We start from the raw sequence: 26492 nt of genomic DNA on the forward strand, positions 1-26492 counted from the left end.
GCTGACAGATGGGTTGTCTGTCTATGCAGCAGAATTTATGGCCACCATCATTAGTTTGCAATGGGTCAAACAAGTCGCCAAATAGTCATGATCAGTTCAGATTCTGCCTTGGGACTGCAGAGTCTAGAATCAAAGTGTTCAAGGAGACCTGAGCTGTTGATGGAAATGTACTATAATCTGTTGTTGTTGTTGTTCGTCCTTCGTTGTCGAAGATGACCATGACTTAAAGTCAAATGGGAGATTGGTGGCTGTGGGTCCGGAGGTGACTGACGAGGCCAGTCCGGGCCCTGATCCGGACACAAGTGGGTGGGTGCTGTCGTGGCAGTGGATGCTGCTCGGGCCTTGCGCACAGCACGCTTTCGTTGCGCCTCGATGATGCGCCTGACTTCAGCTGCACGGGCTCCTGTGGTGATCTTGCTGCGCCAAGCTGGACGGTCGAGGGCGAGCGTCTCCCACGTGTTGATGTCGACACCCAGGTCTTTGAGGGACGCTTTGAGGCAGTCTTTAAAACGTTTCTTCTGTCCCCCGAACTGAGCGCTTGCCCTGACACAGTTCTCTGTACAGCAGCTGCTTAGGCAATCGGCTGTCTGGCATTCTGACCACATGTCCAGCCCACCAGGCTTGGGCTGGACATGTGGTCAGAATGCTGGACTATAATCTATATGGATACCAACACACATGGGTCTATCAGGTCATGAAAGGGCAGATGTTATAGCTAAACAGGCACTTATAAATCAGAGGAAGATATTATAGTCAATATGGGAAAGTATGAAGCCAGGTCTTGTAATAGGTTGGCTGGAATTAGAAAATGGCAAAATTTGCTGGAAAGGAGTGGGACAGGGAGGTGGTAGTACAATTTAGCCTAATTAGCTCAGGGAAGGAATAGGAGGGAGGATGTGTGGTGGCCAGACTGAGGTTAGGACACACAGCTTTGCACCCCATTTTGGCACTTGTTGGTAAACATGGGAACGAGTGGTGTGACTTTTGGAAGGTACCAGAGACAATGGAGCATGTAATTCCGGAACTTGAAGCAGGGATGGTGAAGTCATGTAGGGCCCTGGTGAACCTTTTAATTAAAACAGGTTTGGAAGGCAGGATCTGATCCTCGCCATACTTCATTACGTTAGTGGCGGTAATATACTTTTCTGATAGGTGCGGGGCGCCTTCAGCACAAAAGAAGACAGTTTGTAAATCGTGCCCGCTGAGACCCCGACCCATGGTAACGGGAGGGACCCTGAGGCTGGAGCCTCCTCGTCCGGGACAAGAGGTGCAGCCGGCCAGCCCACAAAGCAGCTACCGCCCGTCGATGCGGCCCGCTGGCCACGTGACGTGAATGCGCCGCCCCGCTGGCCACGTGACGGCCGCTCGGCGGTACACGCGTGTACCTCATTGGAATGGACATCGTCACTTCCGGGAGGGTTGTCATGGTGCCGAAGGCCTACTGAGGGAGCGCTGAGCCTCTGTCGATGTCTCCTGGACACCAGCGGTAGCATCAGAGAAGGTTAGTTGGGGATTTTGGTGATGGCGGCGAGGAACTGGTAAACCCTCTGCCTCTCAGCCTGCCTGGCCTCGCGGGGGAACACCGGGTCCGGGAATAGCGGGAGCCGCACACCTTCAGCCTGGGCCCAGCGGGTGCCACACGCACCGCTCTCCACTCCCTGTCCCCTGAAGCTTGGTTTAAGTTGCTTTGCGCCGAGTCGCCTTTAAATGCACGCTATGTGTTGCTGTCATTCCAGAGTAAATCGTCGGTTGTTGTCGGTCAGAAGCTGGAACGATGAGCACGCAGGTAACTCCACAGCGTCTTTAAATTCAGATTAGTTTTATTTGTCATACACACCAGAGGGTGCAATGAGATTAATTCTCGCATGAGGCTCACAGAAATAAACTGTACACAACAATAAACCTTACAAGAATAAGTATAAAACTGCAGAATGCACAATGACTGTAGTGCAAGCAGAGATGTTAAGTGGCAATAAAGGTATTAATTAGAGACAGATAATTAAGAGTCCAAGATTGTGGTAGTGTCATTAATAAGGGGAATGGGAAAGACGTGCTTGGTTCAAAACAAAAACCTGATAGCAATGGGGAAGAAGCCTTTTGAATCCGGGTAAGTTCCTGTATCTTCTCCCAAAAATAGAATAGTTGATGGCTAGGGTGACAGGATTGCGTGACAATCTTTGTAAAGGAAGCAAAGTATTTTGATTCACTGTCATAAAATGGTTTGTGTGCTCACATCCTTCTTTCTGTTTACAGTACAGCATCCTATTCAAACAAGAACATGGTGAGTGAATTTACAAAGAGGGAAAAAGTAATGGAGTTTATTTTGTGAAAGCACGTTTAATGTTTTGACTGTATGATGCTAACCAGAGCTATCTATTTATTAAAGGAGAGTTGTATTTTGTAGGTTTAGTTTTTTTGAAGGTGTATTTAAATGGATTGATGAGGTAGAGCAGTGGATGTTGCCCATTTGATGAAGTCCCACTTGGAAGGCAAATCTAGAAGGTTAGGATCCATGGAATCCAGGGAGAGCTAGCTATGTGGATTCACAATTAATTTGGAGGTCAGAAGCAGGCAGTTAGTGGTTGAAGGTTTTCCAAAATGGAGGCCAGTGATTAGTGGTTCACTGCAGGTATCTGTTGGGACCTTTGTTTATATAAATAATTTGGATGCCAATGTACAAGGCTTCAAAGTTTGAAGTAAATTTATTTTCAAAGTACATGCCTGTCTCCATATACAGTCTTGAGATTTGTTTTCTTGCGGGCATTCTCAGTAGATCCAGGAACCATCTTCAGTACATCTACAATCCAAGCACCCAAGGGCCCACCCAGCTGAGACTCAAGAAGAGATTATCAAGGACATGGAGACAGTCAGACTCACCCAAGGGGGTGTTTCAAAAATGATTGCCAGTGGTCAATGTCAAAGTAAATTTATTATCAAAGTAACGTATTACCATATACAATCCTGCCATTCATCGCAGTAAACACAAGAAACAATATAATCAATGAAAGACTGCACCCAGCAGGGTGGGCAAACAGCCAATGTGCAAAAGACAAAAAAAAAATACTTGGTATCAAGAACATGAGATGAAGAGTTCTTGACAGTGAGTCCTTAGGTCATGGAAGCTAGATCAGCAAGTTTGTGAACGACTCAAAATTAGAAGCTGTAAATAATGAAGAAGGTTATAATACATTATGGGGCATGTTGATCAGTTAGAGAAATGGGCCAAGGAGTGACAAATAGATTTCAATAAGGATAAGTGTGATGTGATGCAGTCTGGAAAGTCAGACCAGTGTAGGACACTAGGGAGTGTAATGTAAGGGACTGAGGAGTACAGGTGCATAGCTCATTGAAGGTGACGTCAAGGGAAGGCAGGATGGTGTAAAAGGATTTAACATTCTTGCCTTCAGTCAGGGCATTGATTATAGCAGTTGGGATATTAAGTTGCAGTTGTATTTGGTGAGGCCACACTTGAAGTGGTACTGTGTACAATTTTGGTCACCCTGTTATGGGAATGATGTGGTTAAATTGGAAAGAGTGCAGAGAAAATTTATAAGGATGTCACCAGGACTAGAAGGCTTGAGTTATAAGGAGAGGTTGGCCTGGCTTTATCCCTTGGAACATAGGACAATGAGAGTTGAACTTACAGGAGTGTTTAAAATTATGAGGGGCTTAGATAAGGTGGATGGTAACAGTAGTCTCCCCAACTGTACCTGATCAGCTTTATGGGCCGAAGGGTTTGTATTGTGCTGTAGGTTTTCTAAGTTCCTAAGACTGTTAAAATTCAAACTTTCCTCTAAATGAAAGCATAAATTGAAAGAGTGAAATATGTATGGCATCTCTCCTATAGAAGGCACTTTATAGCCAGTGAAGTATAGTTATTGTTATGGGTAACAAAGAATCAAGTTTCCAGAAATAGCTATGTGGTATTGACCACGTAATCTATCTTTGATGCTAACTGAAAGATAAATAGCACCTGGGGCTTGATCTTTGTGATGTCATTGAAACTTTTGGATGCTGGCTGTATACAACATACAAACATTTCTGCCTCTGAAGCACAGTTGCTGCAAATTTTGTTCTGGTGCATTTGCATCCTGATATTACTTTCATTCTCTTATGCTCCACCTAATTTCTCCTTACATTGCCTAACTTCACGTTGTGCCATTTCAGACTTCCACTGAAAAATATTTCAAGATTTGACTGGTTTTTGAACAATCAGGAAATAAAGTACTTTCTCATCTGCTACTGAATGTTTGAACTGTCCTGTTGAGTGTCCATAACATAGAAACACTAACTGATCTCATGGGTCAAGTGGAAGGAGCTTGTGCCTTTGGGACAGCAAATTGAGTAACCTTCTGTTTAGTCTGCCCTGCATCATGATCTGTCAAGAGGTTACAACTTCTTGACTTTGGTTATATAAATTACTTCTGATCTAAATTTTTTTTTTGAGGTTTTTCATAACTTCACTAAAAGTTGACTGATATAACGTTTGTTAGTTTCTTGAGTATCAATAATCAGAGGAAAGATCACCCATTTCAAACATAATTTACAGGAATTGGGGAATTGTATTTAAATGTTAGTATTAGTGACTATCTTCTTTTAATTGAATTTTGAGTCTGCCTGCTCTTTGGTATTTATATTATCTGTTCTGTTGCTTGATAAAGATTTTACTTGTTAACATTAAATGAATAACCTTTGGTTATTTCTTGCAGCTCATGACGACTCCATCTGGTCTGTAGCTTGGGGAAAGAGTGAGAAAGATGGCTCAGAGACTATAGTGACTGGCTCATTAGATGACTTGGTTAAAGTCTGGAAATGGTAAGCTTGCTTTTGACATGGAACTGAGAACTGTTTTGGAAAGAGAAAAGCCAGTTGCTGGAGATAATAAAGTCTTGCGGGTTCTATGAACAGAAGCAGTTGATGTGTCAAGTCAGAGTGGATGGCTGTGGCCCGTCCCACTGTTTTTCACCCAAAAGGTAGTTGGGTTCTGGAACACGCTGCCTGAAAGGCAGAGATGGTCACAGCATTTGGGCTACACATTGAGTTCTGGAACATGGGATAAGCATGGGTGGATCCTCAGGGTCATACAGCACAGAAACAGCCCCTTCAGCATGGACATGGGGCTGACGGTGGCTGGTTCTGTGCTCTATGACTCTATAACTAAACTAGAAATTAGTTGATTTGCTTACTATGCTAAGACAAAAGAGACTAGATAGTGGAACCTGGAACAACAAAGAAACAGAATACTGGAAGGACCTGGTGGGTCATGCAATAACTGAAGGCAGAAGGCATCCCTAAGCGAGGAAACATTCATTTTTAACCCGGACTGCTGCATCTGGTGCTCACAATGTGGCCTCCTCTACTTTGGAGAAATCAAGTATATGCTAGGTGGCAGTTTTGTCACTCTGTCCACAATGGTCATCCAGTTGCATGTCATTTTAACTCTTCACTCCCACTCTGACCTGTCTCTACTCATTGCCATGAAAAGACACTCAAAAGAACAATAGTTCATGTTCTCCTTGGCTAGCTTTCAACACATCTTTTCCAATTTTAGGTAATCCGCACTCCCAGCATTCCCACACACTAGGTCTTATTTCCTTTGTTCCCTCTTCCCCTTGGGCTCTTCTCCAGGGCATTGCTTATCTGGCAATGTAGCAACTGACAAGCACTATAGGGTTAAAGAAAAAGTTGAGGACTTGAGCTGGATGATGTTACTTTGCATGTGGAATCTTTTAGAACAAAGTTGTCAAGAGCCAGTGGTAGATAAGAAAGGAGAGGCCAAAGAGACTATTGGCAGGCATATGGTGAGGAAAGGAGGAGAAACTATAATTGTAGGTGGGTTGTTATTAGTGGGTTTATAAGTCATTCACACAAGAAGGCACTTGAAACTTCAATTGGAGTTGTGGTTTGAGCATGTTATGTTGATGTGAAATTCCTTATTGAGCACTGATTTGGAAGGAACAACTTGTTCTTCAGTAAGGAGAGAGTGTTTGAGTGTTTGGTGGTGTAAAAATAATGAGGATGGTAATGGACCACAGGCAGAGATGGGCTGGCAGAATAGTTGATGAGGTGGTGTAAATTGTATAGGAGCAGAATGACCTGTAAGTACAGGGGCGTATATCCTCAGAAAGTGGCAGGTCGTGGTAGTGAAGCATATGGGATCATAAATAGTCAGAGGCCAGGTACTTGAAGGTAACATTGAAAACCTTTGTAAGATGTTTAGCTGCAGTTGAAATGATTTGTCTGATTCAGATTTTCATGTTTTAGGAAAGATGCAGTACTTTTGGCTATGAGGGAATTCAGTTCCACACTTGGATCAGGAAAACTGGGGGTGCCACATTTATGATCTTAAAGGAACAGACTCTTTGTTCACTGGTGCATCAATATTAGAACAATACACAGCAGGATGCACATTGTTTTGCTCCTGTATCCTTGGGCAGGTTTTACACAGGATATTTGCAATTCTAAACTGCTTTGTCATATTTGCTGCCTTCTTCAGGCAAGATGAGAAGTTGGAACTGCAGTGGACTCTGGAGGGACACCAGCTGGGAGTTGTATCGGTTGATATCAATCACACAGGCGCCACTGCAGCCTCCAGTTCTCTGGATGCACATATTCGCCTCTGGGATTTAGAGTCCGGCAAACAGATCAAGTCGTTGGATGCTGGACCAGGTAACGTATTGTTTCAAATTTCTGTTGCTTACACTAGCTGCTTTAAAGCTACTTAATGGATATCAGTTTAATTCTAGTGAAATCTGGCAAAATAATGTACAAAAATCCAGTGACTTGTATTATTGTCAATACACTTCACTTCTGGAAGGTTGTGTATTTATTCAGCTTGTTGGGCTATCCTTTGCTGGAGTATCAGACTACACTGCAAAGTGCTGCTAGTTATATGTGAAGGGGAAATTAGAATTTGAACAAATTAGCTATGAAGCTTTCTTTTGTGAAAATGATAATTGGATTATAATTGAGTTACACTTGGGGTTCACAATATAAGAACCTCCCAACAAAACATTGTTTAAAATATCTTTAGACTTGGGTTCTTGTGCAATCAGAAGGGTTGGGCTAAAAGCCAATGGCTTGCAAACCTTTCAGTGAATCTTGGGGGGGCGGGGGGGAGTCTAGTTAATTTTAACACTAGAGTTCAGATGCCTGGGGAGGGGACTTGGTGGGGTTGGATGGTGGGTCCACAGTTACATTAACCATTTTGGCTTAAGAGACCTATTTTACTACTTTTTACACTGGGTTTCCTGTTGCCTCATTTCATTCCCTGGGGATTTTGTTTCTTGCCCTGTAGTTATTGTTCAAAGTGGCTGTGCCAAATCAAGTGTTGATATTGCAAATTTTTTCACAAATAGTGATCCTTTTTTCCATAATATTTTACATTAAACGACTAACACTGATTTGTTTTTCAGTTGACGCTTGGTCTGTGGCCTTTTCTCCAGATGGCAAGTTTTTAGCCACAGGGAGTCACTTGGGAAAAGTAAATATATTTGGAGTTGAAAGTGGAAAGAAAGAATCTTCTTTAGACACAAGAGGGAAATTCATCCTCAGCATTGCATACGTAAGACAAATCAGTATAATGTTATTTTCATTTGATATATTTCATTTGATGATCTGAAACTTGGTTCTGGAGAAGATGTTAATTTTAATGTGCTATCAGTCTTTGATTCAGTTTGCTTTGCCTCTGAGTGGGCTGTGGGTTGTGAACCCCAGTGCTCAGTAATTAGCCATTAGTATTAAAAGCAAGCCTCATGTTTCTTCATTCCTGTAACCCTGCATGATTTCTGTGCTTTAGTTCTGGCTTTTTGAGCTTCTCTCAATTTTCACTGCCCTACCATGTATTCCTTAATTTTCTTTACTCTGCTGAATGTGGGTTGTTCCTTCTATTTCCAAAGCTGAAGCTCTGAAATGCACTCCCGAAGCACACTTTTTTTTCTTAAAACCATGCCCAAGTATTGATTATACCACTAATTCATGTTAAATTTGCCTTGCTTTGAAACTTGTTGTTTTGAAAATTCTGTCTTTGTACAGTAACATTGGATACCTTGACCTCAATTCTGCAGGTGTAAGAAATTTTCTGCAGTCTCCAGGGCTGACAGAATATAAGAAACAAAAGCATGAGTAAAATCAGGGTGGATCTGAGCCACTTTCCTTGGTTCCCTTAATATCTAATAAACTGTTGGTCTCTGTCTTAAGTACTGTCAGTGGCCACTTTATTATGTATACCTCCTTGTTAACACAAAATCACCCAATCATGTGGCAGCAACTCAACGCATGGAAGCATGCAGACATGGTCAAGAGGTTCATTTGTTGTTCAGACCAAACATCAGAATGGGGAAGAAATGTCAACCAAGTGACTTTGATTGACTAAGGAATGATTGATGCCAGGCGGAGTGGTTTGACTATCTCAAGCTGTTCAGCTCCTGGGATTTTCACGCACGTTGGACTCTAGAGTTTACAGAAAATGGTGCGGGGCAGTTCAGTGGGTGAAAACGCCATGTTAGTGAGAGAGGTGAGAAGAGAATGGCCAGACAACTTCAAGCTGTTAGGAAAAATGACAGTAACTCCAAAAAACCATGTGTTACAACACTGGTGTGCAGAAGAGCATTTCTGGATGGGCCACAGCAGCTGACAACTGCAAACACAGAAATTATGTATCTCCTGTACCTAATAAGATTCACATATATGAATGGAACTGCTGCCTTTTAGAATCAGTAAGGATACTAGTAGTAAATACCATCTGTCTCCCTATTATTCCAACCAAAACTGCAAGTTTTGTGGGTGCTTTATTCATTATCTGCTAACCAATCAGTTGGACATTTGCTAGATGTCCTATTGGGGGTGAGGGTTTACACAGAAAAGGCTGCAAGTACTCACTAAGTCAGGCAGCATTTGTGGCATGAGAAATGGGGCTAAATTTCAGATTGGCTTTTCATTAGAATGGGGGGGGAATAGAAATGGAGTCACCTTTTAGGTTTCAGTGAAGGGAAGTACAAAAGGAATGTCAGTTAAAGGGTGGAGTCTAAGAGAGACTGAGAGTGTAAAAGTTTGTTTCTAGCAATAGTTGGTCGGGAGGAGTAGAACTTCATTCAAATATTCAAATTGAATTTCAGGTCGCCATTCAGTGGAAATCTGAAATGGGAGAATGCTTTTCAGCTTCGGTTTTCTCTGTTGTCTGATTCCTTGGGAAGTGATCTTTTTCTAGAACTGGATCATTTTGATGTAATTAGTCTAGTAAACACATTGTTTGTTCAGGATATCACCACTTCACAGGGAATTTTAAATCTTTTTAAATTAATGCATGTATGTCACAGTTTATTCAGTGATAAAAATATACAAATACAACTTAAGCCATGTGTTGCAGTGTGCATTCGCTACTTCTGATTCCAAGGCCATCTCCTGAGGAGTTTGAGTAGCCAGTAGTGGCTTTGAATGTTCACAAGTTTTAGGTTTCAGTCTGTTCCTCAACATTTTTTCCTTTTTTTTAATATAATATGTGTGTTGGGGCCTGTAAGCGATCTTTATTTTTTTTCTTTTGCATGGTGCAATTGTTTGACTCCTTTTTAAAAAAAAACTCAATACTTCAAGGTTTAGATGTACAATAAGTTGCATTAATATGGCTTGGTGATAATGGGCAAAGTGGTAGCTACCTAGTTCATACATTTCAATGATTTAATATTTAAGTTATGAAAGATTGCTTTGTACTCTGAGTTTGTTATCTGATGGGGATGAATCAACTAATTGGAACTTTTCACTGATTATCAGTAAATCATAAATTGTGGATTGATTAACAGGCAAACAAATGGAAATGGTTCATCTTTGGTTGGGGAACATGTAACTCGTTCTGAAGTCCAGCTGTTCACATTCTATCTCAATGATTTGGATGATGGGGCCAACCTGGGTGGCAGTGAGATTTGTCAGGAGGACCCTTTGAAGCTTCGAGCGTAAGAATGAGAGGTGATCATACTCAATCATATATAATTGCCAAAGCAATAAGATAGATGTTTCCCCTGGCTGGGATATCTGGAAATAGGGGTTTGTCCATTTGAACTGAGGTGAAAGGATCTTTCTCAAGAAAGAAATCATGAGGCTTTAAAGAAGGCATGAGCTTGCCTTAGCAGAGAAGGCGAAGGAAAATCCTAAGGGATTCTACAGATAATTTAAGACCAAAAGGATTGCAGGGGACAAAATAAGGTCCTGGAAGATCAGAATAGTAATTATGCGTGGAGCCAAAAGAGGTGGGGGATATCTTAAGTGGAGTTTTTTGTATCTGTATTTACTTAGGAGATGCACACAGTGTAAAAATAAGGCAAAGCAGTAACGATGTCATGGACCCTATACAGATTACAGAGGAGGAGGTTTTTACTCTCTTGAGGACCCTGTGGGAGGCAAGTGCAGAAATTGCAGGGGCCCTAGCAGAGATATTTAAATCATCATTGACGGCAGGTGAGGTGCCAGAGGATTAAAGGATAGCTGTTCTGCTGTTTAAGAAAGGCTCTAAAAATAAACCCCCAAAATACAGGCAAATGAGCCAGATATCAGTAGTGGGAAAGTTATTGGAAGGTATTCTAAGGGACCGGATATATGAGTACTAGGATAGACATGGATATACTGATTAGGGATGGTCAGCATGGTTTTGTGTGTGGTAGGTCGTGTCTAACCAATCTTATAGTTTTTCGAGGAAGTTGCCAGGAAAGTTGGTGAGGGTAAAGCAATGCATGTTGTCTACATGGACTTTGGTGAGGAATTTGACAAGGTCTGTCATGGGAGGTAGGTCAAGGAAGTTCAGTCACTCAGCAGTCAAGATGAAGTAGTAAATTGGATTATGCATTGGCTTTGTAGGGGAAGCCAGAGAGTGGTAGTAGATGGTTACCGCTCTGACTGGAGGCCTCTGACTGGACTAGTGAAGTGTTGCATGGGTTGATGCTCAGCCCCTTGTTGTTTGTCTTCTACATCAATGATCTTAACTAAATCAGTAAATTTACGTATCACACCAAGATTGGGGGTGCAGTGGACAGTGAGGAAGGCTATCATGGCTTGCAGAAGGATCTGCACCAACTGGACAAATGGGCTAAAAAATCTGCAGATGGAATTTAATGCAGAGAAGTGCAAGGTGCTGAACTTCGGTAAGACCAACCTGGTTAGGTCTTGCACAGTGAATGGTAGAACACTGAGGAATGCGGTAGAACAAAGGGATCGGGAAATATAGGTCCATAATTCAATGAAAATGGCGTCACAGGTAAATAGACTCGTAAAGAAAGCTTTTGGCACGTTGGCAGTCACGAATCAAAATATAAAGTACAGGAGATGGGATGTTGTGTATAAGATGTTGGTGAGCCATAAATTTGGAGAATTGTGTGCAGTTTTGGTTACCTATCTAAAGGACAGCTGTAAATAAGGTTGAAAGAGTACAGAAAATTTATAAAGATGTTGCTGGGGCTGGATGACCTGAGTAATAATGAAAGATTGAATAGATTAGGACTTTATTTCTCGGAATGTAGAAGGTTAAAGGGAGATTTGATAGAACTATATAAAATTGAGGGGTATAGATAGGGTAAATGCATGCAGGCTTTTTCTACTGAGGTTGGGTGGGACTGAAACTGGAGGTCATGGGTTAAGAGTGAGAATGAAAAGTATAAGAGGTACATGAGGGGAAACCACTCAGTCGTGTGTGTGGAATGAGCTGTCGGCACAAGTGGTGTGTGCGAGCTTAATTTCAACATTTAAGAGAAGTTTGGATAGATACTTGGATGGTAGGGGTGTGGAGGGCTATGGTCTGAATGCAGGTTGATGGGAGTAGGCAGATTAACCGATTTGGCATGGACTAGATGGGCCGAAGGGCCCATTTCTGTGCTGTATTTTTCTATTACTGTATGTAAAGTGTGGCTGCACTGATAACCAATTAATTTGGGAGCATTAATTCACAACCTAAGGGATGCATCTTCTGTTCCCTGCAGAGTCCTGATGGGAAATACCTTGCCAGTGGTGCTATTGATGGTATCATCAACATGTTCGATGTTGCAACTGGAAAGCTTTTGCACACATTAGAAGGTAAAGTATACAAGTGGTGTGGTTGTAATCAGTGGAAAACACCAATCTCTGCAAAGTATAGTCATTGTACCAATGTGTTTTGAAGCTAGGCAGGTAGGCAGGAGTCTTTGTGCTTGTGATTCCCCCCTGTGGTCAATACCTCTGGGGAGAGAGGCTGATGGTGATGCAGCTGAATTTTTAAGTAAATTGTATAGCTGGTTTATGGCAGTGGATTTGCATAGCTTCCCAAGCAAATTATAATATTTTTCATAATTCCATTTACCTGCCTACACTCTTAAACTTGCTCTCTTCTCAAACCGTTGTGTGTGCATCTGAGCCACTTTGTTTCTTGGGCATTTATTTGCCGTGTCTGTCAGGTGCATTGTCATTAAAGACCCCCATCACCCAGGACATATCCTCTTTTCATTTTTACCATTAGTGAGGGAGATACAGGAGCTGTACGTGAAAGCACACATTATACAATTCAGGAATAGTTTCTTCTCTGCTATCAGATTTCTGAATAGATATTGAACCCATGAACACTACCTCATTACTTTTTTCTCTTTTTGCACTACCTATCTATTTCAACTTTTTAATTACTTTGCTGCAAAGTTTGCAGGTGATATGAAGATAGGTGGAAGGGCAGGTACTTTCAAGGAAGTAGAGGGGCTACAAAAGGACAGAAAGATTAGGAGAATGGGCAAAGAAATGGCAGGTGGAATTCAGTGTCGAGAAGTGCATGGTCATTGCTAAATCTGGACAGTCCCATACAATTGGAGAAGAACGGACTCTGCCAGTAGTAAGGGAGGTTCTGAGCACGTTTTACACAAGTCATCAGACCACATAATTAAACAACTCTGTTCAAAGACAATAGGTGAAATACCTGATATGTGGCAGACTCATTGTGCAACATACTTAGGGCAACAGAATTTCCCTGCCGTTGTGGATGAGTCAAGTTTGCCAGGCTTCAGGTTATGTTTGCTTCATAAAAGAATAAAGCATGATTCAAGAGTTTTTATTTCTAAGGAGACAAGAAACAGATACAAAGGGGAGTCAATATTTCAAGTTGTTGAGCAATTTTCAAAGAGAGGGCATACCAAGATCAAGTCAGGTCGTCACTTTTTACTGTCATTTCGACCATAACTGCTGGTACAGAACATAGTAAAAATGAGACGACGGTTTCCAGGACCATGGTGCTACATGAAACAATACAAAAACTACACTGAACTACGTAAGAAAAAAAAACTCAAAAACTACACTAGACTACAGACCTATCCAGGACTGCATAAAGTGCACAAAACAGTGCAGGCATTACAATAAATAATAAACAAGACAATAGGTACAGTAGAGGGCAGTAGGTTGGTGTCAGTCCAGGCTCTGGGTATTGAGGAGTCTGATGGCTTGGGGGAAGAAACTGTTACATAGTCTGGTCGTGAGAGCCTGAATGCTTCGGTGCCTTTTTCCAGATAGTTTATATGGGGGGTGCGTGGGGTCCTTCATAATGCTGTTTGCTTTGCGGATGCAGCATGTGGTGTAAATGTCTGTGATGGCGGGAAGAGAGACCCCGATGATCATCTCAGCTGACCTCACTATCCGCTGCAGGGTCTTGCGATCCGAGATGGTGCAATTTCCGAACCAGACAGTGATGCAGCTGCTCAGGATGCTCTCAATACAACCTCTGTAGAATGTGGTGAGGATGGGGTGTGGGAGGTGGACTTTTCTCAGCCTTTGCAGAAAGTAGAGACGCTGCTGGGCTTTCTTTGCTCTGAAGCTGGTGTTGAGGGACCAGGTGAGATTCTCCACCAGGTGAACACCAAGAAATTTGGTGCTCTTAACGATGTCTATGGAGGAGTCGTCGATGTTCAGCGGAGGGTGGTCGCTCTGTGTCCTCCTGAAGTCAACAACCATCTTGTTTTGTTCACATTCAGAGACAGGTTGTTGGCTCTGCACCAGTCCGTTAGCCACTGCACCTCCTCTCTGTATGCTGACTCATCATTATTGCTGATGAGACCCACCATGGTCGAGTCATTGGCAAACTTGATGATGTGGTTCGAGCTGTGTGTTGCAGCACAGTCGTGGGTCAGCAGAGTGAACAGCAGTGGACTGAGCACACAGCCCTGGGGGGGCCCCGTGCTCAGTGTGATGGTGTTGGAGATGGTGCTTCCAATCCGGACTGACTGAGGTCTCCCAGTCAGGAAGTCTAGGATCCATTTGCAGAGGGAGGTGTTCAGGCCCAGTAGACTCAGCTTTCCAATCAGTTTCTGAGGAATGATTGTGTTGAATGCTGAACCAAAGTCTATGAACAACATTCAAACGTACGTGTCTTCTTTGTCCAAGTGGGTTAAGGCCAGGTGGAGGGTGATGGCAATGGCATCGTCTGTTGAACGGTTGGGATGGTACACGAACTGCGGGGGGTCCAGTGAGGGGGGCAGCAGGGACTTGATGTGCCTCATGACAGGCCTCTTGAAACACTTCATGATGATGGATGTGAGAGCAACGGGACGGTAGTCGTTGAGGAAGGACACTGAAGACTTCGTCGGCATGGGGACGATGGTGGCGGCCTTGAAGCACGTAGGAACGACGGTGCTGCTCAGGGAGATGTTGAAGATATCAGTGAGAATATCTGCTAGCTGGTCTGCACATGCTCTAAGCACTCTGCCAGGAATATTGTCCGGTCCAGCAGCCTCCCGTGGGTTGACCCTGCACAGGGTTCTCCTCACATCGGCCACGGTAAGACACAGCACCTGGTCATTTGGAGGAGGGGTGGTCTTCCTCGCCGCCACATCATTATCCGCCTCAAACCGAGCGTAGAAGTTGTTCAACGCATCTGGGAGGGAGGCATCACCTGTACAGTCAGGTGATGTTGTCCTGTAGTTGATGTCCTGCATGCCCTTCCACATGTGTCGTGTATCTCTGCTGTCCTGGAATTGGTGTGGATTTGCTGGGCATGTACACGCTTTGCCTCTCTGATGGCCCAGGACAGGTTGGCCCTCGCTGTTGTTAGGGTTGCCTTGTCGCCTGCTCTGAAAGCGGAGTCACAGGTCCTCAGCAGCGCACGCACCTCCGCGGTCATCCATGGCTTCTGTGTGGTCTTGGCCACAGTGACGTCATCGATGCAAAGACCATCACTACGTGCTCTAACCAGAAGATTCGTGCTTATGGGGCATTATCAATGAAAGGATGCCACTGTGGGGGGTTTTTCCTTTCTTGAAAAAGGGTGTACCTAACATACTTGGAGTTCACTGTATAATTCACAGACACCATCTTGTTGCAAAAAAAACCCAGGTGATTGACTGCACAAATATTTAAATACTGTTATCACAGCAGTAAATGAGATCAAATCCCATGCTCTCAATTCTCGACTGTTTGAGAGCTTTGTAATGAGAATGATGAACAGTTTGAGCGCTTGCTGTTGCGCACAGAAGTCAGATGGTTCTCAAAAGTAAATCGCCTGAGATGCTTCTATGTGCTTTTAGAAATTGATAAAATTCTTTAGACTCTAATGCTTCATTCAGTAATGAACTCAAAAAATATTAAGCATGACATTGCTTATTTGTCAATTATTCACAATAAAAAAGCAATCTCCAATTGCAAGGAAATGTGAATCTTATCAATGTAAAATTGGTCGTCTCTACATTTCTGTCGGGAGGTAACCCTATTTATGTGAAACATTGGCCATCGCGGCCTTCTCTAATTTCCGAGCCCCTCTAAATTGGAAAAGGAAGGAAAGATACCAGATGATCGTCAAGTATACTGTGCCCACCTGGGTGAGCTGCATAAAGACGCGACAGATTTCAGGATTTCTCCATCACAATTCCAGATTGGGTAATAAATCCATTACTGAACACTTGGAATGAGGAATTACAGGAAGGATGGAGGAAGAACTGATCTCGCTACAAAAAGACTGAGCTGAAGCCAAGATTCAAAAAAAATCATATCAAGACTTTTGATTGCAGAAAGAAATATCTAGACGCTATCCTGCACTATGGCGGGGGCGGGGAGGGAGGGCACGGGAGGAGTCAATATGTTCTTTATTGTTTTTCCAACATCATATTTAGTGGTGGAAAACACATGGTTTCAGTGTTCTTTGAAAGCAGCAAAACAGACTCCAAGTTACTGAATGTGGGGATCTGAGAATCCTAAGTGACGTTCAGTCTGGTTGAGAAGCTGATATCACTGCACCAAGCTCATCCATCTCATTGAAAGGAGAAAAAGCCAATGAATAGTTGGACTACTAATGTACACTCTAAAATTGATGAATATTACTTTTACTGTAATTAAATAATTGTATTGGCTTTAAATTTTAATTTTTTTTTACAATTATTTGTCTCTTTGAATTTGCAGTTTCTGTTTTTCATGGTGCACCATAAATCAAGATTCTTTATAAATTCTGTGTAATGGGCGGATATGGGATGAGGTGGGGCAATGGGAATGGTCTGGGAGTCTAGGGGGCAGTAATCCGAAAAAGTTTGAGAACCACTGCTCCAGGTGGACTGGTTTCAATGTGAAATATATATTTTGTAAAGGAACTTGTCAATTACTTTGTTTTTAAATTATACAACTCTTTGAATTTCAGGTCATGCTAAGCCAATTAGATCTTTGACATTCTCCCCAGACTCTCAGCTTCTAATTACTGCCTCTGATGATGGATACATAAAGATTTATGATGTGTAAGAGGTTTCACTACATTTATTTGATGTTTTTGTTTAAGATTGGATTTCAATATTCCCTTTCTATTTTGTGGTTCTAACACAAAACCTTTAATTATGTCTTCCTACAGACAACATGCCAATCTTGCCGGTACACTGAGTGGTCACGGATCCTGGGTGCTGAGTGTTGCATTTTGTCCAGATGACACTCATTTTGTATCAAGGTAATGCAGGACTAAATGCTAGTTTTGAAATGCTGATTTCCACTTTGTTCTTCAATTACGCAGTAGGTACTGGACAAAAGTTTAACGTTTTTCTGAATTCTGTTTGTTATCTCACCAGACACATGAATCAGGTTAATTTTAGACCAATACTTCTGTTCTTTAATATACAGTTCTATATCTCGTGTCCTGTTGAACTCTAAGCATTAAAGTAAGCTAATATACTATCTGAAAAAAAATGTTCTAGTGAGGGTTTTTAACATCACTATAGATGCTACCAGTCTGGAGTTTACCAATTTTATTTCAGATCGACAGCATCTGCACTATTTTTGATTTCCATAATATATTTTTCTGGTTGGTCTCCAATAGTATCACTAAATGGTGCACCTCCATCTATAAAACAGTTGTTCTATTTCTCACTTTGCTTTGCACAACTCAGTAAAGGGAGCAGGGGTAGTGTTAATAGGATGAGAAAAGGGTTGTAACAAAGCTATGACAGTTTCTGTCAGTGCCACTGAAATGATTTGTTTAGAAGCATCTGTAGAGACAGCATTATACTTTGATGATTTAATATTTTCCATGAATTCAAATCTGTCTTGGATTAAATGTATAATTTTGTCAATTTTGTGTGCACAAATTTAGCATTGTAAAAACAATGACATAGTTCTGGAGGATTGAAAAATTGCAAATATCACTCCACTCTTCAAGGGAGCGAGGTAGAAAAAAAAGAGAATTGTAGTCCAGTTAGCCTAACCTCAGTGGTTGGAAGATGCTGGAGTTGATTGTTAAGGATGAGGTCTCAGGGTACTTGGAGGCATATTTAAAGTGGAGGTTGATGATTAGTTGGGCTATGAAAGGTTACAGGGAGGATGGTGCTGAGAGGGAAGGTGGACCAGCCATGATTAAATGGCAGAGCCCTCAATAGGCTAAATGGCCTAATTCTGCTCCTATCTCTTAATGGTCATTCTGCAGCAGCACAATGAGTCAGTTCATTTTAGATTTTCTAAATTCTAATCAAAAGTTTCAGTAAATAGGGGCAATGCACTGTTGTATCTGTTTATTCACTTGATAATGTTGATGTTAGGTGCCTAGAATCTGATCAGTGGATTTGATAACCATGACCTAGTATGTCAGTGTGCCCTATTGAAGATTGCTGCTTGAGCTGAAGTATTATTTGTAACCAGCTTCTGTTTTTCTTTTCATCAGTTCTTCTGACAAAAGTGTAAAGGTTTGGGATGCTGGTTCCAGAAGCTGTATACACACATTTTTTGATCACCTTGATCAGGTAACCTTAAAAGTGTTAAGTATAACTCTTGAGTTAATTAAATTCTGTGCTGTAACTATTGTGGCTGTTGTAAAATATTCTGCATTCTCAATAGGTCTGGGGTGCTAGATATAATGGAAATGGATCGAAGATAGTCTCTGTCGCAGATGATCGTGAGATCCATATTTATGACTGTCCAATCTGAAGTGTCCACTGCTCAATGTGAAACTGCAGTAAGATCTTCATCTTCAGCTGCAAACTGGGAATGTGTATAAGGCCAATAACATCAACAAACTAGTTAAAAATATTGTGAAACCAAAGGCCCTGTTGTGAAATCTGAATTGAATAAATCATTCCTCGTTTGCATTCAGATTATGTGGGAAAGTTTTCTCAAGCATATTTATTGCTTGTGTTTACGCTGTCCATTTGTGTATCATTTTTGTTTTATTTTTGAAGTTGGCAAAATAAATATGGTTTTATATATATGATTTGAGACTGAAACAGATGAAATTGTAGTTTTTTTATGAGCTCTTTTAATCTCAGCTACCAACCCTCTCATTTTGAGTTGGAATTGATATTGATTACAGAAACTAATCTGGCCTGTGGAAACTACATAATTATCAGGAAAGACTAATGTTAAGTCACTCGAGAATGTTTTGTACATAACCGGTAAATCTGGTGACAATAGTCGATGGTGATGGAAATGCAATATTAAAGTACAAATTTAATTCAGTTGTATATAATTGATTATTTTCTTTAAACTGGGATGAACTTCAGTGGGGCAAGAATCATTTGTTATTTCTTGCTATTGGGCTTCTTATACTCAAAGGAAAACATTTATCCAGTCTATACTGCTATCCCCATATTTCTTCATATTGAGTATCCTTTTAAAAGCATGTAAATTAGTGTCAATATTACTTGTCTGTTTCTAAGTTTTATTTTGATGTATACTTGTAATGACACTTGAGCAAAATGACTATGAAGCCAAAGCTTGCAAGAATCCCTAGAGTGACATAGAACAGAAATTGGCTACAGAATCTTTGCTACCCCTTAACTATCATTCAGTTTGGTCCCTTCGTCAGTACTAAATATTAGCATGAAAAGGTGTTAGAAAATAAGTGGATCTAGGTGAGGAGTAATAGGCAGACTGTGAAGGGGAAAGTTGAAATAGTTCCAGAAACTGGGAGCAATGAAGGGCTGAAGGTGATGGATTAATAGGAAAGGTATGCAGAATACAGAAACCAGTGGGAAGGTGATGTGCAGTTGGGAGGGAAAGAGGGCTGGGGTGAGTGTAGGAAGAACTATGTACTGAACATCAGGGGAGAAAGAAAAGGTAATGTATTTCTATGCAGAAAGAACCAACCAGAGCCCCAGGTCAGTAAGGGAAGGATTGGACCAGAAGGTAGATGTCAGGGAAAGTATTGAAAGGTAATATTGAAATAACAGTTTAAAGTGTGTATATTTTAATGCTAGGGGGCATTATGGGTAAGGGTGATAAACTTAGAGCATGGATCAGTACATGGAACTGCAATGTGGTGGTCATTACTGAAACTTGGTTGAGAGAGGGGCAGGAATGGGTAATTAATGTACCAAGTTTTTGAAGTTTTAGGAAAGGTGAGGTGGTAAAAGTGAGGGGGGGACTCTAATCAGGGACAAATCACAGCTACACTTGGGAGACATAATGGAGGGGTCAGACAATGAGTCAATTTTGAGGAAAGGGCAATCACACTGATGGGATTATACTACAGACCCTCCCCCAGTTGCCACATTGCCACTGGGACAATGAGGAACAGATACAGAATCAATTAATAAATATGTAAAAATAATGGTTGTCATGGAGGATTTTAACCTTCCTAATATAAACTGGGACCTTCTTAGTGGGGCAAAATTTAATTGTATCCAGAAAGGTTTCTTAAATCAATGTGTGGATGGTCCAATGGGTGGAGAGGCTGTACTGGACTGGTGTTGAGTAATGAGCCTTAACTTTCAGAATAGCTATAGATAAGGATAGGTATGGTCCTGCGGGAGAGTTTTAGATTGGAGTAAGACAAAATACGAGCGCATTATGCAGGAGCTAGTAGAGTTAATTGGAAACACTTTTTTTTCTGGCAAATCCACATCAGACATGTGGAGGGTGTTTAAAAATAAATTGCACGGAGTACAGGAAAGATCCTGTTAGAAGAAAGGATGGGGATGGAAAGATGAGAAAAACTTGGATGTCCAGAAAGGTGATGAATTTAGTAAAGAAGTAAAAGGGAGTTGCCGTGCTTTGGAAGTTAGAATCAAACGAAACATGAGTATAAAGAAGACAGAAAAAAATTAAAGAAGGGAGTTAGGAAAGCCAGGAGGGCCCATGATAAGTCCTTGGCAAGTAGGATTAGAATTCCCAAGGCATTTTGTATGTGCATCAAGAACAAGAGAATAACTAGGGAGAGGATAAAGAGGGGAACATTTGCTTAGATGCATAGAATATAAGTGAACAATTTAATAAGTACTTTGCTTCAGTAGCTACCAAGGAAAATAATACGGGGCCAGGAGATCGGTGCTGAGTGTATAAGTCACCAGGGCGTGAGGGATTTACCCCAAGTTATTGAAGGAGCAAGAGATGAGATTGCTGGGCCCTTGACCAGTATCTTCATGTCCTCGCTCGGTACAGGTGAGGTCCTGGAGGACTAGCAGGTGGCGAATGTACCCCTATCTAAGAAGGAAACAAGGAAAATCCTGGAAACTATAGACCAGTGAGTCTCACGTCAGTTGTAGGGAAATTGCTGGAGGGATGGGATATATGAGCAGTTGGAACCCATGGCCTAATTAGGGAGAGCTAGCGTGGCTTTGTGTGGCAGGTCGTGCCCTGCCAACTTGATTGAGTTTTCTGACGAAGTGATGAGAAAGACTGATGAAGGTAGGGCAGTGGATGTTGCCTACATGGATTTTAGTAAGGCACTTGACAAAGTCCCTCATGGGAGGTTAACCCAAAAAATTAAGATGCATGGGGTCTGTGGGTGAATTGGCTGAATGGATTCAAAACTAGCTTGAGCATAGAAGATAGGGGAGTGGTTGAAAGGACTTATTTGAGTTGGAGGTCTGTAATTAGTGGTGTTCCACAGGGATCTGTGCTGGGACCTCTGCTGTTTGTGATGTATATAAATGACCTTGATGAAAATGTAGAATGGTGGGTTAGTAATTTTGTGGATGATACCAAGATTAGTGGAGTTATAGATAGTGTAGAAGACTGGTGAAGGGTACAGCATGGCGTAGATCAGTTGCAGATATGGGCTGAGAAATGGCATGGAGTTTAACCCAGATAAGTGTGAGGTGTTGTGCCTCAGTAGGGCAAATGCAAGGAGACAGTGCAAGACCCCTAACGGTGTTAATGAGCATAGCTCCTTGAAAGTAGCTACACAGGTTGAAAGGGTGGATAAGGCTGCTAATGGAATGCTTGCTTTTATTAGTTGAGGCACTAAGTCCAAAAGTCAAGATGTTGCAACTTTGGCACATCTGGAGTATTGCATACAGTTCTGATCTCCCCACTACAAGAAAGATGTTCAGGCTTTGGAGAGGGTACAGAGGTTTACCAGGATGCCTCTTGGTTTAGAGGGCATGTGCTGTCATGAGAGGCTGGATATACTTGGGTTGTTTTCTCTGGAGTGGTGAGGACTGGGGGAAGATCTAGGATAGTGATCTATAAGATTATGAAAGGCATAGATAGAGAGGGCAGAAACTGTTTCCCAGGGTTGAAAAATCTAATACCAGAGGGCATTGAAGATGAGAGAGGGTAGGTTCAAAGAGGATGCGAGGGGTAAGTTTTCTGCTTAAGAGTCGTGAATGACTGGAATGTGCTGCCTGGTATGGTGGTAGAGGCAAATACATTAGAGGCTTTTTAAAGAGACATTTGGCTAGACATAGATGTAAGGAAGATAGATATGGATATGGTGTAGATAGGAGGGATTAATCTTTGGGTGGTTTTGATTTGCTTTTTAGCTGGTACAAGATGTGGGCTGAATGGCCTGTTTCTGTGTTGTACTCTTCTATGTTCTAATGCTCCACTGGAGCTCAGTTTTCCATTAAGTTTGGTAAATGTTGTTCGTCTGCCCATCTGAAGTTTGTTTCACATTTTTTATTGTGAAACCTCCAGCTGCAGTCCTAGACCTCCTGACTATTGTCTTACACCTTTAATTTCCCCTTTACCCCATTCCATTAGACAGTTCATAGCGATTGTTTGGATTATTTCCTTTTTGGATAATGCTGCAACAACATTTTTGTCCAGTGTTTCCTCCACAGTTCTGCAGTACCCTCACACTTCTCTGTCTTTGTCATCAAAGGGGTGCTCCATTGGAAGAGGGAGGAGCCTACACAACAACCACCCTCACCAAACAGTAACCATTAAGTATATTATAAATGTACATATTTGTGTAACATGCCACTTCAAATTCTAGCACTAACAGCAGTAACTACCTACATTCTTGCATCTTATTTATTTTCTACTATGAGCAGCTTCACTACCAACTGTCACACACATCAAAGTTGCTGGTGAACGCAGCAGGCCGGGCAACATCTCTAGGAAGAGGTACAGTCGATGTTTCGGGCCGAGACCCTTCGTCAGGACTAACCGAAAGAAGAGCTAGTAAGAGATTTGGGAGTGGGAGGGGGAGATCCAAATTGATAGGAGAAGACAGGAGGGGGAGGGATGGAGCCAAGAGCTGGAGAGGTGATAGGCAAAAGGGATACGAGAGGATCATGGGACAGGAGGCCTAGGAGAAAGAAAAGGGGGAGGGGGGGAAAAACCCAGAGGATGGGCAAGGGGTATAGTGAGAGGGACAGGGAGAAAAAGGAGAGAGAGAAAAAGAATGTGTGTACATAAATAACGGATGGGGTATGAGGGGGGAGGTGGGGCATTAGCGGAAGTCTGAGAAGTCAATGTTCATGCCATCAGGTTGGAGGATACCCAGACGGAATATAAGGTGGTTTTCCTCTAACCTGAGTGTGGCTTCATCTTTACAGTAGAAGAGGCCGTGGATAGACATATCAGAATGGGACGTGGAATTAAAATGTGTGGCCACTGGGAGATCCTGATTTTTCTGGCGGACAGAGCGTATGTGTTCAGCGAAATGATCTCCCAGTCTGCGTCGGGTCTCGCCAGTATATAGAAGGCTACATCGGGAGCACCGGATGCAGTATATCACCCCAGCTGACTCACAGGTGAAGTGTCGCCTCACCTGGAAGGACTGTCTGGGGCCCTGAATGGTGGTAAGGGAGGAAGTGTAAGGGCATGTGTAGCACTTGTTCTGCTTACAAGGGTAAGTGCCAGGAGGGAGATCAGTGGGGAGGGATGGGGGGACGAATGGACAATGGAGTCGCATGGGGAGCGATCCCTGCAGAAAGCGGGGTGGGGGGGGAAGATGTGCTTAGTGGTGGGATCCCGTTGGAGGTGGCGGAAGTTACTGAGAATTATATGTGGACCCGGAGACTGGTGGGGTGGTAGGTGAGGACAAGGGGAACCCGATTCCTAGTGGGGTGGTGGGAGGATGGAGAGAGAGCAGATGTGCGTGAAATGGGGGAAGATGTGTTTGAGAGCAGAGTTGATGGTGGAGGAAGGGAAGCCCCTTTCTTTAAAAAAGGACATCTCCCTAGTCATGGAATGAAAAGCTGAGGAACCATTACTACCACTCTCTGGCTACTCCCACAAAGCCAATGCCTAATCCAATTTACTACCTCATCTTGAATGCCAAGTGACTAAATCTTCTTGACCAACATTCCACGCAGGACCCTGTCAAATGGCTTGCTAAAAGTCCATGTAGACAAAATTCATTGCCTTGTCCTCATCCACTTTCCCGGTAACTTCCTTGAAAACTCCATTAAGATTTGGTAGACACGATCTACTACACATAAAGCCGGTCTGATTATCCCTAAACAGTCCCTGTCTATCCAAATACTTATATATCCAGTCCCTTAGAATATCGTCCAATAACTTTCCCCACTATTGTTATCAGGCTCACCAGCCTATAATTTCCTGTATTATTTTTAGAACAGAGGAACAACATTAGCTACCATCCAATGCACCAGTACCTCACCTGTTGCTAAGGATAATTTAAATATCTTTGCTAGGACCCCTGCACTTTCCTCCCATAGGGTCTGAGGGAACACCTTATGTCCTGGGGAGTTATGCCTCAAGACAGCAAACACCCCCTCTTCTGTAATCTGTAACAAGTCCATGACCTCACTGCTGTCTTGCCTTACTTCCATAGACTCTGTGTCCATCTTCCAAGTAAATACTGATGCAAAAGATCTCTTTCAGCTTCACACATGGATTACCATTCTGATCTTCCAGAGGACCAATTTTGTCCCTTGCAATCCTTTTGCTCTTAACATACACATTATTCTTCGTAACTCCCGCCACCTCCAACGGGATCCCACCACTAAGCACATCTTCTCCCCACCCCCACTTTCCACAGGGATCGCTCCCTACACGACTCCCTTGTCCATTCGTCCCCCCCATCCCTCCCCACCGATATTCCTCCTGGCACTTATCCTTATAAGCGGAACAAGTGCTACACATACCCTTACACTTCCTCCCTTACCACCATTCAGGGCCCTAGACAGTCCTTCCAGGTGAGGCCTGTGAGTCAGCTGGGGTGATATCCTGCGTCCGGTGCTCCCAATGTGGCCTTCTATATATTGGTGAGCCCCAATGCAGACTGGGAGATCATTTTGCTGAACACCTACGCTCTGTCCACCAGAGAAAGCAGGATCTCCCAGTGGACACACATTTTAATTCCACGCCCCATTCCCATTCTGATATGTCTATCCACGGCCTCCTCTATTGTAACGATGAAGCCACACTCAGGTTGGAGGAATACTACCTTATATTCCATCTGGGTAGCCTCCAACCTGATGGCATGAACATTGACTTCTCAAACTTCCGCTAATGCCCCACCTCCCCCTCGTACCCCATCCGTTATTTATTTATATACACACACATTCTTTTTCTCTCTCTCCTTTTTCTCCCTCTGTCCCTCTGGGTCCCCCCCCCTCTTTTTCTTTCTCCCTGGGCCTCCTGTCCCATGATCCTCTCATATCCCTTTTGCTAATCAACTGTCCAGCTCTTGGCTCCATCCCTCCCCCTCCCCCTCCTACTTTCAAATCTCTTACTAGCTCTTCTTTCAGTTAGTCCTGACGAAGGGTCTCGGCCCGAAACATCGACTGTACCTCATCCTAGAGATGCTGCCTGGCCTGCTGCATTCACCAGCGACTTTGATGCGCATGGCTTGAATTTCCAGTATCTGCAGATTTCCTCGTGTTTGCATCACTACCAACTATTACCAGTTGGTGTTCTCCCCCCACCCACCACCCAAGTCCAGCCTCTACAAACTTGGACATGCATTACTTCAAGCACAATCTTAACTTCATCTCTTCTGTAATGTCTTCCCACTACATCTGCTGTAGAAGTAAGTTAAATTAACAGTTAAACTTTAAAGTGTGAATGTTTAAGGTATTTATTCATTTATGGCATCCTGGTGGTTAGATAAGCTTTAGGCATTCATTTTTTAAGCAAGGGTCCTAGCAAACACAAGTACAGTTGCAAGAAAAAGTTTGTGAACCTTCTGCAATTACCTGGTTTTCTGCATTAATTATTCATAAAATATGGTCTGATCTTCATCTAAGTCACAATAATAAACACAATCTGCCTAAACTACTAACACACAAAGAATTGGACTTTTCATGTCTTTATTGAACACATTGTTTTATCATTGATGGTCCAGGCTGGTAAAACTATGTGAACCCCATATTATTAACTGGTAGAACCTCCTTTAGCAGCAATAACCTCTACCTGGCAAGGAGGAATTTTAGACTACTCCTCCATACAAAACTATTTCAGTTCATCAATATTTCTGGGATACCTTGCATGAACAGGCCTCTTCAGGTCATGCCACAGCATCTCAATTGGGTCAAGGTCTGGACTGTGACCTGGCCATTCCAAAACATGAATGTTCTTCTATCTAGACCATACCATTGTTGATTTTGTTTCAGATCATTGTCTTGTTGCATCATCCAACTTTTATTAAGCTTCAGGTGATGACTGCATTCTCCTGTAAAATTTCTTGATACAATTATTTCCTCAATGATTGCAGGCTATCCAGGCCCTGAGACAGCAAAGCAGCCCCAACCATCATGCTCCTTCCACCACACTTGACAGTTGGGATGAGGTTTTGGCATTGGTGTATAGTGCCCTTTTTCCTCTAAGTATAGCTATGTGGTTTTTTACCAAAGCATTCAACTTTTGTCTCATTTGCCCACAGAACATTGTCCCAGAAGTATTGTGGGCCA

The 26492-nt window shown here is 42.5% G+C and overlaps 1 protein-coding gene across 1 annotated transcript; it reads left to right on the top strand.

Moving 5' to 3' along the window:
* The first annotated feature begins 1366 nt into the window (after window positions 1-1366).
* skic8 (SKI8 subunit of superkiller complex) lies at window positions 1367-18903 on the top strand. The gene is made up of 11 exons (XM_063070248.1): window positions 1367-1501; window positions 1737-1786; window positions 2254-2281; window positions 4710-4815; window positions 6497-6669; window positions 7416-7564; window positions 11961-12054; window positions 16610-16703; window positions 16814-16906; window positions 18110-18188; window positions 18283-18903. Exons 2-11 carry the CDS (start codon window positions 1775-1777, stop codon window positions 18370-18372), a joined length of 918 nt encoding a protein of 305 aa, XP_062926318.1. The 5' UTR covers window positions 1367-1501; window positions 1737-1774; the 3' UTR covers window positions 18373-18903.
* The last annotated feature ends 7589 nt before the right edge of the window (window positions 18904-26492 follow it).

The sequence above is a fragment of the Mobula hypostoma genome, chromosome 18, assembly GCF_963921235.1.
Source record: "Mobula hypostoma chromosome 18, sMobHyp1.1, whole genome shotgun sequence".
Taxonomy (NCBI): domain Eukaryota; kingdom Metazoa; phylum Chordata; class Chondrichthyes; order Myliobatiformes; family Myliobatidae; genus Mobula; species Mobula hypostoma.